The 20,185-nt window shown below is 48.0% G+C and overlaps 2 protein-coding genes across 3 annotated transcripts in view; both read left to right on the top strand.

Annotated features, from left to right (window-relative positions):
• The window catches only part of kdn (citrate synthase), a 37,402-nt gene extending 30,440 nt beyond the window's left edge, over positions 1–6,962 (top strand). For both annotated transcript variants that reach the window (XM_077657604.1, XM_077657605.1), the window contains exons 7-9: positions 3,292–3,393; positions 3,598–3,807; positions 4,310–6,962. In XM_077657604.1, coding sequence (XP_077513730.1) covers positions 3,292–3,393; positions 3,598–3,807; positions 4,310–4,474 — 477 coding nt within the window. In that variant the 3' untranslated portion in view covers positions 4,475–6,962. The remainder of the gene's footprint in view (positions 1–3,291; positions 3,394–3,597; positions 3,808–4,309) is intronic.
• A 9,448-nt stretch (positions 6,963–16,410) lies between these two features.
• LOC144123176 (uncharacterized) lies at positions 16,411–19,837 on the top strand. Its single transcript, XM_077656056.1, has 2 exons — positions 16,411–16,517; positions 16,849–19,837. The coding sequence occupies exon 2, from the start codon at positions 16,980–16,982 to the stop codon at positions 18,837–18,839; it is 1,860 nt and encodes a 619-aa protein (XP_077512182.1). The 5' UTR covers positions 16,411–16,517; positions 16,849–16,979; the 3' UTR covers positions 18,840–19,837.
• Positions 19,838–20,185: the final 348 nt, after the last annotated feature.

Below are 20,185 nucleotides of genomic sequence, written 5' to 3'. Positions count from 1 at the left end.
CGCTCCTAGCCCCCCGGCAGCAGCGTCGGCGGCGTGGCGGCATCTCTCCAGTCTCTCTTCGTCTTCCTGGATTGCGGCGCGCGTCGGGTTTCTTTGCTTGTCGTCTGTTGTAGTTAGCAGTAATGAACCCGGACCTCAAGGTGCGACTGCTCGCTCTTATGGCTGTGATGGGCATCGAGCGCTATGCGTGCCCACGAAGAGCTGTGCGAGTGGCTCCGGAACTCCCGACAGAAGGAGGCGGCAGAGGAAAATTGAAACCATATGCGCGAAGGCAATGCCCTGGCCCGCGCTTGCCCGAGAGAGTCGCGCGGCGGCACGAGCAGACGATTTTCACGGCTACCGGAAGTGTGCCCGGGACGTCGTGGCTGCCGTGGCTCCAGCGAATGAGAGCATGTGGTGGCCTGGCGACGTCATGGGTAGTGTGATGTCTTTCTTCCACGATTTTAGTTCCAAAATCGGTCACTACGAGCACACCAATCGGCCCGCGAATTTTAAAAAACACGTTTCTTTTTATTTATAATAAATTGCCGGCTCAGTTCCGAAGACTTATGCTTGGTGTGAATGCTCATTAGCATCATTTCTAAACATAGAAAACATTTACAAGCGACTTTGAATTCTTTGCATAGTCCCTTTAATGCCCACATTAGAAAGGCGTTTACTGAACAATGTCATGAGGCAAGGTGGCCAAATGTCTTCTTACTTGAAGAATGACGAATGATGTCAGCGCTTGATTAACAATGAGGCAAGGCACTGCTGGCAAAACGCAACAAGACTGCTCACAAGATAAGCAGTAGGGCAGTAACCTCAGCTGCAATGCTCCCTCGTGACACCTGAAGACAAAGGGCCGGTTGTGGAATGCCGCCCCAGACGCAGCGTTTGTGACGACATGTAGCCTGCATATGCCTCGCATGTCGTTTTCACTGGTCTGCAAGCCCCGTGATGGGCTCAAACCACCCAACGGATGCTGTAACCGCGAGGGCGTGAAAACATAACCACATTACTTGGTGCCCCAGTGCACGCTACAGTGTATGCGGTGTGGCTATGCAGGCTGGCTTCGATTGCAACGTTTCGTTGTAAGTTTTTTTTTTCTGTCCTCTGTGGCCTAAGATGTGCAGTTTCTAGAGTATAATTGACGAAAGTCGAGAACAGTGAAAGTGATTGCCACGAAACAAGCAGAGCATTGCACACGGGCAACAACTTCAGCCCTTCCGCTATCCTCAACAAGCCAGGCCGCTTCTGTGCATGTGCATATCTTATCGTAGTGATCTAAAACAAGAGGACTGCTGCCAGTGAGGTTCACAGCCAGTTATTGACTACATCGTGGCTGGATGCACTGATGTGCTGCTTGGTGCAGCACTTCATTTTCCGACCTGCGAGCGCGCAGTCGGCGTGTTAGTTTTTTGCAAAGCTTAGCATTACCGCGCGTGGGCTTTTGCCATGTGCTGGAAGTCAATTCTGTGAAGAAGTATAGCAGCTTAACTCGTGTGACAATTGCAAGATACTGCAGTTTGGGCTTGTCGCGATATTTTGCCGTGAGAAGAAAAATGTGTCATTTCTTAACCTTTAGGAGGCTTGAATAGCTCGAGTAGTGAGGTTGTGATGTGAATTGCATCAAATAGCAAACACTGTTTGAAAATTACGTGAGGTTTGGAGTGCACATAAAAGGCAGTGTGTAGTTAGTCATATCGTGAAATTTTGAATTGAAATGCACAATCAGTACTATTTTCCTACACTAATATTTGCCATTGTCCACCTAGTCAGCAATGCTTTTGCTTTGCTTTGTGTGTTGTGATACTCCTCAGTGCATGGTAAAGCTCCCCAGGTAGTCTAAATCAATCTGCAGACCTCCACAATGGCGTCCCTCATAGCCTGAGTCGTATTAGGATGTTAAAGCAATAATTCTCTGGCTTAGAAGGTAAATGCATTTTACCAATTTCTTAAAATACTGTGTTATCATCAAATTTTATGCCATTCTGCAATTTCCTACAAAAATAATGCTGGATGTCATTGCACCCGGGGCACGCATGCACTACCATATGCACTACCAGTGGGAGAAATCTCCACGTATGGAACTTTGTGGCTACTTTGGATAACTTCATTGCTGTTTTAGTGTGGGCATTTTCAGAATGCATTCCGTTTGCCGTGAAATTTTGTGCCACATTTTTTTTTTGTTTACCATCTGCATAATTTGAAGAACATGACGAAAATAGAAGGCGCCAACCAAAAGAAAGGATGGGATGACGTCATCCCATCCTTTCTTTTGGTCGGCGCCTTCTGTTTTCGTCATGTACCATCCCGACCAGACGGGCAGTGTTGCCAGATCGTGGGAAATTTCCCATATCGTGGGAAAATCAAGCCACTGAGGGAGAAAGGGAATTTTCTTTACTAACTCATCATTGAATACGTGGGAAATTTCGGTTTCGCTCAAGACCCGTGTTTTAAATGTGCTTTCTCAGGAAAATGTGCAGAGATGAAGGGAAAATGCTGTTATCATGGCGGAATGACTAGTGTCGTGAGAAGAAATTTGACTTGATGTTTCCCTTTAATTTGCTGTCCAGACTTGGATACAGAGCCATGGTTTATTAACGTTCATTCAGGCTTCAAGTGCTGCGTCCTTGGATTTCTTCCAGCTACAGTGGCAGTGACCCTTCCATTAATTGCTTCCAACAACTCCTAACTCTTTGTTTAGTCACACGATCCCCTATGTATGCATGTTGTTGTAAAGGAATTCCCGAAAATTTCTACAATCTATACAGGAGAGGCTAGAAAGGAAATGGAAGTAGCTGGGCTGGTCCCCGTCCCAACACAAAATCTAATGAAAGCGAAGTGGTGATTGACGATGATGTTATCAAGAGCAATCCAGCCCTGATGTTCATTATTAATAGGCTTTGTATTTATTTTATTTCACTCATTCTTATATTTATTACCTTGGCTGTATTCACTGTAAAATTACTATATTTTGAAATATATATATTTGTGGGAAAAAATGGGAAATTTTTAGCCGACAACTGGGAAAAACCAACTGGCCAATGCGGCAATACTGCAGACGGGTTTCCGTCAGCCACTAGACTTCAATTTGAAGAGCAGTTCAGCAGAGCTGTGCTTTAAAGGCAGTTTTCCCAGGTGCAACACGGAAACGGCTGCATGTCTCAGCCCAGGTGTTGGGGACTACGTACTGTGGATAAAGAATGCAGGGAGAATAACTGTTGCTGATGCTGCTGCTGCGGCTGCCGTTGAGTCTGTTGTGTGCCACTGTGACATGCTTTTATTCTCTTTTCCCGTAAAACGCAGGAAGTGCTGGTGTGGCTGACCAAGATGCAGAAGGAGCTCGGAGGTGAAGTGAGTGACGAGCAACTCAAGGAGTTTGTCTGGAAGACCCTCAAATCCGGACAGGTAGGTCCTATCATTAATTTGCTTTTCAGTTTGCTTTGTGTGCATGTGTGTATGCGCACGCTAGCATTTTCAGTTTCATTCATCGCTCTGCCGTGGGCTTTTGTCGTCTTTGTAATTGCAACAGGTGTACAGCATGCCTGGTGCCCTTGTATTCATAGCATGGCTTGATTCAATGCTGATACCGTGTTGTTCCTCGTCCCGCAGGTGGTTCCGGGCTACGGACACGCAGTGCTGCGAAAGACTGACCCGCGCTACACGTGCCAGCGGGAGTTCGCACTCAAGCACCTCCCACAGGACCCCCTGTTCAAGCTGGTGAGCCAGCTGTACACTGTGGTGCCCCCGATCCTGCTTGAGCTGGGCAAGGTCAAGAACCCCTGGCCCAACGTGGATGCACACTCCGGTGTCCTGCTCCAGGTTGGTGCTGTTGCTCCCAATGGATTCCTTTAGCCAGTGCAGAAAGTGGGGCATACACGAATAGTGAGGACAGCGCTGCTAATTGTGGTTCTTTCTGCAGGTTCTTTCTTGTCATCCCGACCTATTTGTGCTGCTATAACCAGTAAATGTTCAAAGGAGCCGGAAATTAAGTTTAGTGAAAGGCATTACAAATGCTCCTATCAAGTGGCATAGTAGATGGATGAAAGGCCATTGATCTTGTCAAGAAGAGGGCTGGTACTTCGAGACCAATAAGCACAATGCAACGTCTATCACTTGTTACGATTTCATTAGCACCCCTCATGATTATGGTTGCTGGTGCTCACGGTCCAAAAGGAAATTTCTGACCCTGTTGGCACCCAGTCGAACAGCGTTGCATTCCATTTGATCGCCACTTGTTTTCTGCGTGACTGCATAATCCAGGTTGCAGCAAAGTCCGGTAATTCACTTTTCCCAGTTCTCACTGCGTGCTTTTTGTTTGCAGTACTACGGCATGAAGGAGATGTCGTACTACACTGTGCTGTTTGGCGTCTCCCGTGCCCTCGGTGTCCTCTCTTCGCTCATCTGGGACCGCGCCCTTGGTCTGCCCATCGAGCGGCCAAAGTCCCTCACCACTGAGGGCCTCATGAAGCTGGTCGGCTACAAGTGAATAATGCGCTGCTGAGCCGCCTCTGTGGAAGCCCAGCAAGTGGAAACCGCTCCTCCACCTTCTGTCTCTCCCCCTCTCGGCCACCATCTGTTGCAATGAGGACACTGAGGAACAGTTTCCATTTTTGTTGTTTCATTTCCTCCTTACACTTGCCTCTCATGCGTTAATTCTCTTGTTCTTCAGTATTTCCTTTTTGTTTTTTCCCCGTGTTACGCTGGTCTTCGTCGTTACTTTCGCGTTGCCCTGCTTACCCCGTCCGCTGTTTGTGTTGTGATCATTGTTTTGTTTCATTGAAGACACATGCAAATCATGGAACTTGTGCGCAGAAGCAGCAGTGCGCTTTAACGGTGGTCTGCGTGAGCGGGAGCGACAATCTTGGATGGGCCGACTGGGCCCATCGCCTTCCCCATGCCTAGTCTTTGCGGAACCCTGAGAGAAAATCCGTTCTCAAACGGAGGCGACGTAAGTGCATTTAGGAATTGCTGTAAACACTAGTAGCTGACCCATTGCGCCAGCTTGTTCATGGCATCTGCTACTGCACCTCTGTTCAGGCAGTGTTCAGTTTTCCGAAGAGTGGGCAAAGTATCTCGAAACCCACATGCAGGTATTGAAATGATGAATCCAGAAGCGGTCGCAAATTGTTTTTTTAGCGTCATGAATTTCATCAAAGAAAAACTGTTCAGGTGTGCTTATGCTAAAGATCGCAGTTTGTTATTTTGATCGCGGGAGTTTCCGCGGAACTGATTTGCAAATTTGGTGTACAACTCAGAGCTGGAGATCATGTTTGCTGCACTGGACGCTGTAGATTTTGATGAGACCTTCCCCTATGTGCATCATTTCAGTGCCTGTCGACATCGTTCATGATGCGCTTGTTGTTCTTGATAACTGTCACTTGGACTGCTCATTCGCGACAGCTTCAGTACCCATGTACGTAATTTTTTTCGTGTAAAAGTGTACCTCGGTAGCTCTCTTAACCTTCTGAATGTCCACTGTTCTTGTGGAAGGCATGGAATTGAGGTCAAGCCAGTGACAGGCAGGTAGTTATCGTTTTCCTTCCACTTGGGTTTGCCTTATACGCAAGTGTGCATACGTGGTGTGCGTCCCATGGGTATACACCGTGCCTCGGTTGAGGTTGACTGATTGAACACGGCTGTAGTTATGGCTTTTAACTTTAATCTTCACTGGAACCAAGTTTCACGTATTGTGTGGTGGTGGCGGCTGCTGGCCGCGTTGTTGGCAACTGCATCTGCGACATGTGCAAGTTGCACTTATGCCAGTGATGTTGTTTGACGGTGTATTGTTTTTCTAGGCCATCACTGGCTGGGTGTTATGAACCAGGCAGGGCTACTTTTTGTTTTTCCCTGTACTTCATTTCTTGAGTGCATGTGTGCGTGCAGTTGTGTGTTGTGTGTAGCACTGTGAGTAAGCTGGAGTTTCATTAACTGTGCAACATTTGCATCAACTTTTTATGTATTTTCTTATGTTATTGCAGCGTGCCCTGTACTGACCTCCTCCATTCTACGTTTTAGCATGCATAATCGGAAACTGCAGTTATTGTTGTATGCCAATGTTGTGCCGAGTTTCCCCTGGTCCAGAGAATTTGTTTTGAAAATGACAAAGGAAAACCGAAATTATTCGGCCATTTTCATTTTCCCAACTTTCACCATCACACTAGTAGCAGTGTTGGCAGGTCAGTTTTACCAGTCTTCTCATTGCTCAAGGACAGCAGGCTCTTCTCAATCTTTCTTCTGCTCTCTGTGTCTTCTGTGTCACACAAATCTAACCCAGATTTTTAAAATTTTTGTTTGTGTTGGGTGGGAGAAGGTGGCAGGCTGTTTCCTTTTGCTTGACCACGTCAGCCTGCTTCTGAAGACCTAACAGCCAGCATAGCAACCGTTCTGTTGTAGCTAGCAGAATTAATTTAAGAAAGCTTCCTCGCTGGAGGTTGGGTCTTCTCGTGGGCAGCCTTTCGTAACACTGCCAGTGGTGTCTTGGGTCCCAGTTTGCATGTGCTAGCCCCCACTGCTAGTGGCAGGCAAGGACGCTAGTGTTTCTTGGCACGCACTACACATCTTGTACAAACTGGCAGCCATGTAGCCCTTGTCAGCCGTTGCGCCTGGCTGTGGCCTGTTGAGGTTTATTACGAGAGGGAGGGTTTATTTTTGCAGCCAAGAGAATCCATGGTAGACCACTTGTAACCATTTTAATTTATTTGCAAATACTAGTTGCCTTCTTTTTATGGCATCCCTTTTCTGCAGATGTGTTGGATAATTGAAAGTTTTGTACGAATGTGTGATTGTGCACAGCACCACCTGCCCAGTCTTAAAAGTGAGTCAGCAATACTAGCAAGCAATGATAGTTAACTTCCAATAGCCTTTTGTGAGGACATAGCAAGCTGTAATTAGCAGAATGCTGTGTAAAATAAGCAATGCCTATTCCATTCAGTGTGATATCTGGAATAAATAAACACAATATGGTGAACCCTGTGCATGTGTGTTTCATTCGAACTGCTTGCATCCTTGGGATCTTCTGAGGCAGGCAGCTGTTGTGGAGACTGGAGAGTGAAAAAATGCAACAGAGCTTCAAACTTTGAACGGGTGATAGGTGTAGGCCGTTTCACTTGTTCTGCCAATCTCTCAAGTTTTTTGGGCAATGTGCAATTCTACACTGGGGGGCCGTGGTATCTCAGCTGAGAACTCCCATGTGGCCAAGAAATGGCTGCATCATTTGCATGCCGCCGGTCGAACTTGTTTCGGGAAGCATCACTACATTTTACTATATGTTAAGGTATAGAAAATGAGAGCGGTTTCATATCTGTGTAATTCTAGAGCGTGCTTTTTAGTTTTCCCCACATGCTTTTCAACTAGCTTTCCTCTCCTGTCCACCGCTCTAGGTGCACAGTGCCACCGATGACCCTCTCCCCGGCCAGTGTATATTTGGCAGGAGCTGCTGCAGATGACAGTGCTTCTCTCCCCTTTGCACGTTAACCACTCTCTGGTCACGTCCTGCGCTGTCTGCCATGCCTTCCTCTTCCACAGTAACTACCCTCGAGGGTAATTCCCGTGGGGGTTTGCGCTTGCGCCTTACTCTCTAGCTGTACCTTCAGTGGTAACTACACTCTGGTTGAGGTTTCCTATGCTCGCACCATACCCTCCTTCTAGGGTAATAGTCTTCTCAGCACACTCGTTCCATGGTAACCACCTTCCACAGTTCCCATGGTGACCACCCTCCCATTACACCTTCCTACACCCTTTCGATGCCCTCCCATGACAGCCCTTCTCCTAGGGTAACTACCCTTAGTGTGGTTTCCATAGCAACCACCCACGGGTTGCACCTTACTCTTACTATAGCCTCCTCCTTTCATGTTAAGGACCATTCTCCCGTTGGGAATTCCTCTGCTCAAAAGGTGGCCTTGTGCTGCAAAATGCCAGTAAAATATACCCAGGTGGTCAAAATTATTCCGGTGCCCTCCACTACCGCACCGCACCGCTTTCTTTCCTAATTCCCTCCATCACCCCTTCCTCCCACGGTTGAGGTGTCCACCAAGAAGTAAGACAGTTACCGCGCCTTTCATTTCCTGATAACCAATCATTCTTTCGCGACCACCCGCTATGCCGACTACCACAATGCGGAACCCAGAAACAGGTGCTCAACAGCTGTTGTTATAAAAATTTCCGGACGATTTATATTAAGCGTTGTTAGGCCAAATGCAAATTAAGTGCGCTAGCACTTCTGTTCGGTTCGAGGCTCGGTTTTCAAGGTCAAGCAGGGTTCAGACAGATGGCGAAATAGGTGAGTGGGGGCCTTTGTGCTCACGCACTAAAACTGGATGGACACTAGCCACGTCATAAAGGGGCTCCCAATACAGTTGTGTTATGCTTAGGATGTTGAAGGGTGCTGCTCCACAAATATTTCCAGCCATAAATTCATTAACGCGTTTTTTGGAAGAATTTCCGCGTCTTCCCGCCTTTTCCTCTGGTCACTTTTTGCACTCTGAAATGTCAGCACTCCACCGGCGCCCTCACCCACTCGGCCTCTCCTACGGCTGCAGACGTGCGCGTACATTCCCCGGTGGGCAGAGCTTCCGACGCGTCGGAGTGGCCTCGCATGGTGAACCAATGATAACCCCCGGCTACTGAAGTCATTTACAAGATACGACACCGTGTGCCAGGTTTTGCGCAAAAGCCCGACACCGCTGGTCGTCGCGAGGTTCGAAAGCGGGAATGTTCAAAAATCCATTGTAAACTATGCGCTCGCTTTTGAGGTCTCGTATGTGGCATGAACGCTCGGTGGCCTGTAATGTACTTAGTGGCCCTTTAAGAGTATGACGCGATATCTATAGTAGCATAACATCATTGAACGAACCGGGCGATCGTCGGAAAAACTGGCATGACCGGCGGTCCAGCACTGGTATCTAGGCAGAGAGCTACCATTCTGACACAATGCCCCGACTTTCGAGCCAGTTCTGGAATCGAGCGGCCAACGCTGGCCTGGCGTTCGTTCTGCGACATCGGTCACTATAAAGGTCTCGGGCTGGCTTTCCAGCTTTCGAACACTGGCGGCATCCAGCTTTCGAACAGTGGTATCCAGCTTTCAAACATTAGTATCCACCTTTCGAACACTAGCATCCAACTTTCGAACACTGGTATCCAGCTTTTGAAAATCGGCACCCGGTTCTTGGAAAATCGGCACATGCAACATAAGGAAACCCGCCGCGGTGGCTGAGTGGTTAGCGCGCTCGGCTACTGATCCGGAGTTCTCGGGTTCGAACCCGACCGCGGCGGCTGCGTTTCGATGGATGCTAAATGTTAAGGCGCCCGTGTGCTGTGCGATGTCAGTGCAAGTTTAAGATCCCCAGGTGGTCGAAATTACTCCGGAGCCCTCCACTACGGCACCTCTTTCATCCTTTCTTCTTTCACTCCAATCTTTATCCCTTTCCATAAGGCGTGGTTCAGGTGTCCGCCGATATGTGAGACAGATGCTTCGCCATTTCCTTTCCCCCAAAACCATTTTTTTTAACATAAGGAACCCACTGCAGCCCAGAGATGAAGGACCATGCTGCGCATGCAGGTCCGAGCAGATCGGGCAGAAACCGAGAATGGGCGGAAGAGGCAGCGATCGAGTGGAGGCCAAAGAGGCGGCCAGGTCGGCAAGTTCATTGCCTCACACTCCAGCGTGAGCAGGAACGTGGTGCCGGAAAGCCAAGCGGCGAATGGAGGTGGAGGCAAGGAGGTGCTTAATTTAATAATAATAATAATTGGTTTTTGGGGAAAGGAAATGGCGCAGTATCTGTCTCATATATCGTTGGACACCCGAACCGCGCCGTAAGGGAGGAATAAAAGAGGGAGTGAAAGAAGAAAGGAAGAGGAGGTGCCGCAGTGGAGGGCTCCGGAATAATTTCGACCACCTGGGGATCTTTAACGCGCACTGACATCGCACAGCACACGGGCGCCTTAGCGTTTTTCCTCCATAAAAACGCAGCTGCCGCGGTCGGTGCTTAATTTCCCGAACGCGAAAATGGGAAGTGACTAAAGAGGATAGAGTCTGCAAGAAGGAAAGAGAGTCCGTGCAGAGGTGGAGTAGAAGGGGAGAGGGTACTCGCTGTGTATGCCGGCAGGCCTCACAAAAAACGATGGACTCTGCACAATAAGCACTGGATGCCGTGTTCAGTCGAAAGTGCGCGACAGAACGCAGGGTACCGTACTAGGAAAAGTCCACATATGCAGCACCCGCTGGACTGTGGTGTAGTAGTCATATGTAAATATATGAGACTGAGAAAAGGCAGGGAGGGAAAGTGAGAAGGAAGGAGGCAAGTGAAAGGAAAATAATAGACGAGGGACGGATATACGGTCGCTCTAGGGGTCATAGCGCCGGGGCTTATAGGAAGATAAGTATGACCACCAAGTTGGCCCTGCGTAGAGGTCGTAAAGACTGCGTACTTGGCGAAAAGACCGTCAAACGCCAATCGGAGAGAATATGCGCGGAGAAGAACTTGCAACGTCGCCGTACACGTTTTGCGGTACGCGCCCATCAGCGCTAAAAGAGCGCACGTTGAAAAAATTAAAATTGGTTTTTGAGCAAAGGAAATGACGCAGTAACTGTCTCACATAACCCGGTGTACACCAGAACCGCGCCGTAGGGAGGGGATAAAGGCGGGAGTGAAAGAAAGGTAGAAGTAATGCCGTAGTGGAGGGCTAAGGAATAATTTCGACCACGTGGGGATCTTTAATGTGCACTGGCATCGCACAGCACACGGGCGCCTTAGCGTTTTGCCGTTTCTTTGGAGGCAAAACGCTAAGGCGCCCGTGTGCTGTGCGATGCCAGTGCACCTTAAAGATCCCCAGGTGGTTGAAATTATTCTGAAGCCCTCCACTACGGCACCTCTCCCTTCCTTTCTTCTTTCATTCCCTCCCTTATTTATTCCCTTACAGCGCGGTTAGGGTGCCCAATAATATATGAGACAGATACTGCGCCATTTCCTTTTCCCCCAAACCAATTATTATTATTATTATTATTACGGCACCTCTTTCTTCCTTTCTTCTTTCTCTCCATCCTTTATCCCTTCCCTTACGGCGCGGTTCAGGTGTCCAACGATATATGAGACAGATACTGCGCCATTTCGTTTCCCCAAAAAAACCCCACCACCACATCTTTAACGTGCACTGACATCGCACAGCACACTGCAGGGGCGCCTTTTGCGTTTCGCTTGCATCGAAACGCGGCCGGTGCGGTCAGGTTCGAACCCGAGTACTCCGGCTCAGTAGACGAGCGCCTTAACCATGTCGTAAGCACTTTCTCGTGCAAACAGGAATCTGGACATGGGGACCTAGGCGGGAGCAGTGAAAGTAAAGACGACTGTAAGACCCGAAAATACAGGGCACACAGAGATAAGCCGAGCACCAGGCCAGGGGAGAGCTTGTACCCATTGCACCAACGGTGGGTACCCGCCGGCACTGGGGATCGAACCTCGCACCTCCTGCATTAGAGGCGGATGCTCAACCACTCGGGCACGGCTGCGATCTCTGGCTGCCCCACGTGGCTCCGCGCTCGCCAACTTAATTCTGTCCTCCGGGGATGATACTGGACATGGATATGAGGTTTTTATTTTTATATAAAAGGGGAAACCTCATTTGCAAGTAACTGTTGGCTTCCTTATATGTCTGTCATAATGAAGGGAGCCGAAGTCACTGAAGCCAAGGAGAGCATAGGGGAGTTTTCTTCTTTTTGTTGTCTGTGGTGTTTACCACAAAAGTTTAGCAGTATAATCATATCTTACACAAAAGATGATTGGTTAGAAAGTAGAATAAAATCATCCACGTGCCGCCAGTGGGATCTGAACTCACGACCTCCATGTGCCGCGTACGGTACCCTCCAGATCAGCTGCGGCGGCCGCTGTCCAACCTTCCAGAGCGGACACGCAACTCTATCGTTTTCTCCCTTTTCTCTCCCGCTTGCCATCCTGCTTTCCTCCTTCCGGCTCTTTCTCACCGGGCATGTCCTTTTCTGTCCTCACACCATGGGAACCAATTGGTTCCGATGGTGTCCAAAAATCAATTAGTTCCATTTGGAATTGCCAAAGTTTTTTTTAGTGGGATACAGCTGCCCACCGCAATCTTCCCGTATTTCTCGAATGGGCCCCCAGATATCACGACGTTTGGGGGGGGGGGGGGGGGGAGGAAAAAGGAGCATGAGCTCGTTCGCGAAAATCAGTCCCCGCCAAGGCACCCTGAAGCGCCGCATCCTTTCGCTTCCCACCGCTCACCTCTAAAGCCGAGAAGGAGCATACGTTCGCACCTGCCGTGGTGGCTCAGTGGTTAAGGCGCTCGTCTACTGAGCTGGAGTACTCGGGTTCGAACCCGACCACGGCGGCCGCGTATTGATGGAGGCGAAACTCAAAAGGCGCCCGTGTGCTGTGCGATGTCAGTGCACGTTAAAGATCCCCAGGTGGTCGAAATTATTCCGCATCTTTCCACTACGGCATCTCTCTCTTCCTTTCTTCTTTCACTCCCTCCTTTATCCCTTCCCTTACGGCACGGTTCAGGGGTCCAACTATATATGAGACAGGTACTGCGCCATTTCCTTCCCCCAAAAGCAATTATTATCATTAATGAAATATTGAGAATTCCATGGTTTTAGGACAGCGAGGCTGAATAAACAGCTTCATCATATACAAAAGTAATGTTAAAGCCAGACAATACCAACACAAGCTTAATATACCTAGATCCACATAAAGCTCTTCTGCTCCTACTTATAAGAGGGTGTTTCACCCAAGACCTCACACAAGTAAAAAAATGTTCTTGAGTTAAAAAGCTCTTTTTTCCGCACAGCATTTTCAGCGGTGCTGTACATCAGAGTACAGCTGACACATGCTAACTAGCAGGCGGGCTAACTAATATTGAATAACTTTTTAAGTATAACTGTTAGGGTCCTTAATTATTGAGAGGCGTGTAGCCCGTATAAATACTATTCATATCGGTTTTTAGAATTTCGAAAACGCGGTACCCTCGGCGCTGTAGCCCATCAAATTTGGCTACACCGCACCAAAATACACGCGCTTTCAAGAAGCTTACAGGCAAAGCAACCTCTCAAGTGATAAAACCCGTCGAAATAGCCAAATTTGTTAAGCAATGCTATGCCGATAAAAGCGCTCTTCTAACCCAAAAAGCCTATTTTTAAAAATAGTGTAAAGTCTTAGGTGATACACCCTGTATTCTATTCATGGGACCATCCTCATGGAGCTAATGGCGCTTGTCTGAAGAATAATGAAGACAACTCTGCAGATTAAGCTCCTAATATCATTTTTACAAGAGCCCAGTTAGTTAACTGTTGTATCAAGGTAATCAGCGCCATTAATTTGGAGTTTCCAATCGTATAAAATCCAGTTTTGTTTTTGAAACCAATTGGGACATCCAATTGGTACCTTCCAGTTGGCAAACTTGCAATGCTCAAAGCATTTCAGTTGGAGCTTGCAAATACAAAATTTTGAATTCTATAATTGGAAAGTCTTGCTAACGCCAGCTTTTTTTCGTGTGGGGCACCACTTATAATTTCATAAATGGAATGGAATGTCCAATCGGAATGTTGAAACTGAATTGCATTATCCAACTGGTTCTGCAAATTCTAATTCGATAGACCAATATTCAAGTTGCTTCCATCTCTCCAAATTGAAAAATCCTAGGGAGAGGTGACACCGATTAGAATTTTAAGAACCAGTTGGAATGTCCAACTGGAATTCGGAAAGGCACGAGGAGAAATCGAATTGTACCAATAAATCCAATTAGTCCAACCAATTTAATTGCTACGTACTACCATATCAGTTTCCTTCCGGTTGACAGTCCAGCCGCTACGGTGGCTCAGTGGTTGTGGCGCTCGGCTGCTGACCCAGAAGACGCGGGTTCGCTTCCGGCCGCGGTGGTCGCATTTTAATGGAGGCGAAATGCTAGAGGCCCGTGTACTGTGCGATATCAGTGCACGTTAAAGACACCGGTGGTCGAAATTATCCGGCGCCCTCCACTACGACGTCCACCATAGCCTGATTCGCTTTGGGACCTTAAACTCAATAAACCAAACCAAACCGGTTGAGAGTCCATTCAGATTTATTTGGTTTCAGTAGGCCCTAGCGGTTTTGGTTAGTCCAGGGTACAACTTAGTTATGTTTGATATGAGGGTACGGTTAGCCGAACTTTCGCACTGCGTCCTGATTTTTCGTGCTCATAGATAACGAGCCATTGGAGAGCTATTGCCAGATGGTGGATTGAACAATGGCTTGTGCCTCTGCGGCTTTAGGTGACAGTACCTGTGTGTGGTGTCGTTCCTTAATTCGGTCCGTAATCGTTCCTTAATCGTTCCTTAATTCGGTCCTACTGTAAGTGTAGTGACGTCTTCTGTGCTGGCGGCATCGTTATGATAGATGTTATGCAGTGGCATGAGTAGACGAACGCTTAACTCCGGCGTCTCTTAGGATTTACCTGGGGGGCTATCTGCCTGCACTTTCAACGCGAATACGCTTATATGGGCGTAAGCTGTCCTCCAGTGCACTATCTTTCATGAAAGGGAGTGCTCTAGAGGACGGCTTACTCCCTTGCTCCTTTCTGTTTAAAGTGCGGGAATACGTTGAGCTGTGAATGCTTGGAGTGTTATATGCCGGTGTTTCTTAATGCAAAGGACAGAGGATCTCATTTGAGCATATCAGTTATAGTTCTAATGTGGAATGGCCTTGGGAGGACGTTGCTAATTTATGTTATCGCGGTTCGAGGTGAGCAGGTGTTTTTCTTCAAGGGAATTTTTGTAAAGTGCAGCTTCAGCATTGAAGTCGTTGGGGGCAAAAATTTGGAATGCCAAACTCTGCGCGCAGTAACTTGCGAGGAGTGGTTTCTAAATTCTTTCTTGGGTATTGGTACGACGCATTTAGGAGAGGGAACAAATCGTTCTCGAAAAGACAGCGATTTCCAAGATTTTGATTCGCTTCGCAATACGCGAAATCACCAGACAAGAGCAATGATTATGGCTTGGCGTGCTTCACAAATAGAAACGGCCGGAAGCGGTCGCCCGCTCTTTATGTAAAGCACAGAAGGAAATTTAGAACAGACTCACTCAAACAACACGAGGTGAGAATGTCCACCGACTCATTCATGAAGTTCCACTGCAGACAGGTGCCCTCACAACTCTGACATAATGACTACGGCAAGACACAAGACCAAAAGATTCGACGGAGACCGATTAGCTATTGGTATCAGGATGTGAGGTTTAACGTCCCGAAGTGACATGAGCATCCATGGGTTATGACGGACGCCATAGTGAAGGGCTTCGGATTAATTTAGGTTTATTTAATGTGCGCTGTCATCGCAAATCGCACAGACCGTTGCGGCCGGGGATCGATCCCGCGACCTTGGCATCAGCAGCCGAAAGAGAAAGCCACTGAGCCTCCGCAGCAGGTGGAGGAGACCGATTAGGAGATCTGAAAGGGCATTCGTCACAATAATGACTGATGTGTTGAGGACTTAACTTTCTGATGGCGAAAACCAGGGCCACAAATTTCGCGATAAAATCAGGCAAGCGGAAGGAGAAAGACCAGTCAAGCTGAGATAGACAATAGTTTACGCCCTCCTGTTCTTTGCACTGCGCAGCATTGCTGTAGAGATAATACCACGCTGCCGAAATTCTAGTAGATGGTCCTTCAGGAGAGACCAAGATTTTGTCCTGAAATGAATAATGGCATAAGGCCATGGTAAGGGACTGGCAAAGACTCGGACGGCAACGTCCTGATTCTCAGAGATGAATGAATGAATGAAAAACGTCTATTGAGAAGTCTTCTCTGGCATATATGTGGAGCCCCTAGTCCAGGATCTTTACGAGGGCTGCAGCAGCTCTCGCTCGGTCCACTAGGCGTCGCTTGTGCTCCAGGTTTGAGCTAGACAATGCCTCCTCCCAATTATCCTGTGACGGGTTTTATGTATATTTATTTGTTATGTATATGTATTTATGTAGTTGCTTTAATATAATATAAAGTAGACAGATTAATAAAGTAAACAGACTTATCAAATTAAATAGTAAATGTCGTTGCCCGCGAAATATTATTGGCGCGTGCGAGGTCTTCTATCTACTTCAATCTACAGCTTGTCTGTGATATGCTTTTGTTGCGCCATCGGTAAATTAGGCATATCTCAGCTTTGAAACAACAAGGCGTTATGCCTTCATCTTCTTCAGCACCTTGGAGAAATGGCATGGAACCATTCTTGAAAGCATGGATGCGAAGGAACTTTAGCTGCGGTAAAAACCACCCGCTCTTATACTGCATGACATATCATTCTAGAATAGCTCGTTGTTCATTGGTAGACGCGAGGGGAAAAAAAGCCGAGTCCAAGTATTTCATACACACCGCCAAATATATCCTTCTCCTTTCCAGATCGACATCGACATCAATTATAGCTCTGCGCACCAAAACCACATTGCACGGCAACAAAGACGACGTCAAAATTGTAAGCAGATTTGCTACCGTTTCGCTGGGAACATTTATTCTGCTCGAAATGATTCTACACTCTTGGTAAGCGCATCTCAGCATTCTTTGTGCGCCGGTTTTCTCTTTGTGCGTTGATGGAGGGGACGCAATTGTCTCCATCTATGCATCAGGCACTTATAATTGCTCGGAAGTATTCGCTGGTGGTTATGTTAGGTTTACCCTAAACTTTAATGGTTCGATGATGAAACAAAGGAACAGTATTACAGCAGGACCTTTGCTTTGAGCTGAGATTGTTTAGTAGCACTGGATGTTTCAACGTTACACAACCGAAAAAGGAATAAAAGCGACCTCCTGTTCAATGCTGCTCAGTTTCACAGTGTAATCTGCCTTTTCTTTTTTGTTCTACAATGTATAGAGCGTCCGCGACAGCCAACGCTAAAGAGGTGACCTTATGCCATCAACGTACACCGGTTCCTTTTCTATAGTCAGAAGCAGTCCTCTGGTGTTTGACGCCCGCCGCATGCTCAAAAGCGTGGTCGTGGTAACATGGAGCAGGAAAACAAGACTGACGACGGCCATTCGCCCGAGAAGTCGTCTGACAACAAAGGCACGCCTGAGGGCACGTCTGTGAAGTCTGTGGACGGAAACGAGCAGGAGACGACGCTTCTCTGCGGGACCAAAGATGCAATACAAACTAACGACAGCGAGATGCCCAGCACGTCGGCGACGAAGCCGCATCGAGCGTCCAAGGACGCAGCTGCCAGGCGCGGTAAAGTCAGGAGTTCAATTTCGGCACAGAGCGGCGGCACTCCGGACGCGGTCGCATTAGAGACTATGGCGACCGGTGACGACCTCACGCCCGACATCAGCGGAAGCGACTCCATGAGCAGCGTAGCGAGCATGGACAGCAGCGTTGAGATACGGAAGAAAGGCAAGAAGCCGAAGCGCTCTGGGAAGAAAAGTCGTAAGCGTAGGCAAGAAGGCGGTCGTGGCACCGTGGTAGTTATAAACCGGACTAACATCCTGCGCGACCCGTTCTACGTATGCGTCGGCCGGCCGTTCCCGAACGATGAGGAAGAGGCTGCACCGGAACCGAACCCAGGATGTGAAGCGGACAAAGTGGTCGCGTACGTCACCTCTACCACTGTTGACGGCTGTGCGAGCGCCGCCATCGAAAAGACCGAACTGATAAAGGAAAAGGCCATGCTAGACGCCGTCCTGAGGGATCTCATCGAACTTCTCGAACTTCATTCTGTCAGGCAGGAAAAGAGTGACGCAGAAGCGGGACAACCGAACGGCTTGATTGGGGCTTATCTAGAAAAGAAGGGCGACCATTTTTCTAAGCACGAGAACATGAACCCGAACGTCACAGTCGCGTGTCGGAATGAGAGAGAAGCGATTCACCCTAACATTCCAGTCCTCGATGCAAACTTGGCGCACCAAGAACATCCCAGTCCAGTCAGGAAGCAAGCAATGAATGAAGGACACCCACCGCAATGTATCGTCACCGATGAAGTGAGGCAGGGTATGATGAACAACAGTCAGATAAACCAGGACAACACATGCGGCCACGACCAGCGCCCGGCAAGTTCTGGCACAGCAGCTGCTTTCGAACACCGCAAGGCAGCGATGCAAGAGCACACGTTCAACACAGCCACCTCCGTCTTGAAGGTTTATGAGGCACCGTTCGCAATCTTCAGCATGAGCCTGACTGACTCCAGCGACCGCAATCAGCCCGCACCGTCCAAGGACAGCTCGGGCTACCTGGGCGGATCGGAAACCGAGCCCGTCCGCTCAAAACCCGACGACGATGACAATGGATTCCTGGACATGGCCTTCGGCGCGGGCTCTTTCACTGAAGACTACGGCCTCGGCCAATTGCCGTCGGACGGAGAGAACCCGTCTTCGCCAACGACGGTAGGCGGTGGCTGCAATACCGGCTGCTTGAACAACCTCCTACGGCCCATCACGATGGTCTCCAAGTACATCCAAACTGACTGCTGGGACGGCCCCGCTTCAGAGTCATCTTTCTCGGAGGTGGTGCGCCAGACTTCCCACCACAAGAGCTCGACCAAGATTCTGCAAAGGCCCTGCTCAATGCAAATCTCGGTACCCCAGCGCCGAGCGGCCACCGGCGGCGGCTCCGGCGGCTCCAGCTCGGCTGAGGAGTTGGAGAAGATATTCGCCGCGTATTCACCTCCTTCGAAGCCGGGCGGGAAAGACGCATCTGGAAGAGCAGACTTGAAGAAGGGGATGCTGCGTGACCGCAACTTCAACCTGCCCTCCTCGGCCGAAGGTGGAGCCGACACTGCGCCACCTTCGACGCCCGCTGGTGTCGCGCAACAGTGTGCCTTTGGTGGTGGCAGCCAGGCAGTGACGATGGTTGAAGAAGGGCCTGCAAAGTGAGGCGACGAGGCATTTGTCATGAGACCGACCTAAAAAAAAGGGAAGAATGTTAAAACTGCTCCAGTCCTTTTGATGAAAGGCGGTTCTATCTGAGATTTGGCTACTCAAAATTCAACAGTGAAGACAAATTACAGATCGTCTAAGCAAAAAATAGTTTTTTAAATGGTCCTTGTAGGCTCGTGGCGCTGTCAGTATAGTCCACCTCTTTGGACTCATCTACAATCTGTCAGTATTGAGGCGGATTATGACTGTTTTGGGTCTACCTAAACGTAGCTCGATTAAGGCAATGATCCCTTCAACTCGCAGTAGGCCGACATAAAGCGGCCGCTTTTCCCTTGTAATTAAGAAATTTAAGTCGGAAGCTTGTGGTGCAGTATCAAATTTATCAATCTAGGTGTCTCAGAAGGCTCAATCCTTGCATGGGCTCCTGTTATTCTTGCTCTATATTAATTACTTTCCATCAACTCTCATCTATGTTTATCCTGGACTTTACGCAATTTACTAATATCTGACAAAGATTTGAGCACACTGATAGTCAAGTTTATTGTTCAACTTCATAATTTGCATTCTTGGCGTTCAAAAAATGCCCTTAAGCTTAACCCATCGAACATTGTTTTTATTCCTTGTCACTCTGAAAAAAAAAAGAAAAGGAAAACCACTCTTCATTCCGAATTGTAGTATAACTATCCGATAATTTACGCCACTGCTACAATTTTCTTATGTAATTTTTGATAGCGACTTGAAATTTCATCACCATGTGCGGTCCGTGATTAACAAAGTCTTACTGAGTACATGTGCTCGCTAAATGGTGAAATTCCTTTCCCATTGAGATACTTCTTAATCTCCAACATGAGTTTGTTCAGTCTCACTTAACTTCTGTGTCGCGGTATGGTGTGCACCTGTTAAACTCACCTGCTTTCCATATTAACTCTTCGAAAAAGGGTGCTTCGTATAGTAACATGTAGTTCATAAACTCACAGTGATCTCTAAACATGCCCAACGTCTACTATTAGGTTACTTTTAATACTGCTTGTTTATTTTATAAACTGCATCACCGCAGGTTGGATATACTGACTGCCTCTCTTAGTTTTCTCGTTCCAACTGGGGAGTCACCTTTACATTATCGCTTTCTGTTAACCAAGACAAAAATCTATCATGGCGGTCACACCTTGGAAGTTACAGGTATTACATATTGGAATAGCCTCACTTAAACCGCAAGGGCTTTACTTACTCTTCATGCATTCCTTCTAGGGTCACTTAACAGTCGCACTGTAACAAAACATAATACCTTACTTTTCTGGTAAAGCGGCAATGTGCTATGCATAACATAAAATTGTGGTATTCGG

Source organism: Amblyomma americanum, chromosome 3 (assembly GCF_052857255.1).
Source record: "Amblyomma americanum isolate KBUSLIRL-KWMA chromosome 3, ASM5285725v1, whole genome shotgun sequence".
Lineage (NCBI taxonomy): Eukaryota > Metazoa > Arthropoda > Arachnida > Ixodida > Ixodidae > Amblyomma > Amblyomma americanum.
The sequence above is the reverse complement of the archived record's forward strand: the minus strand, read 5'-3'. Positions and strand labels throughout refer to the sequence as shown.

What these genes read in the sequence shown, in the direction of transcription:
- LOC144123176 (XM_077656056.1), top strand. Translation starts at nt 16,980, where the DNA reads ATGGAGCAGGAAAACAAGACTGACGACGGCCATTCGCCCGAGAAGTCG.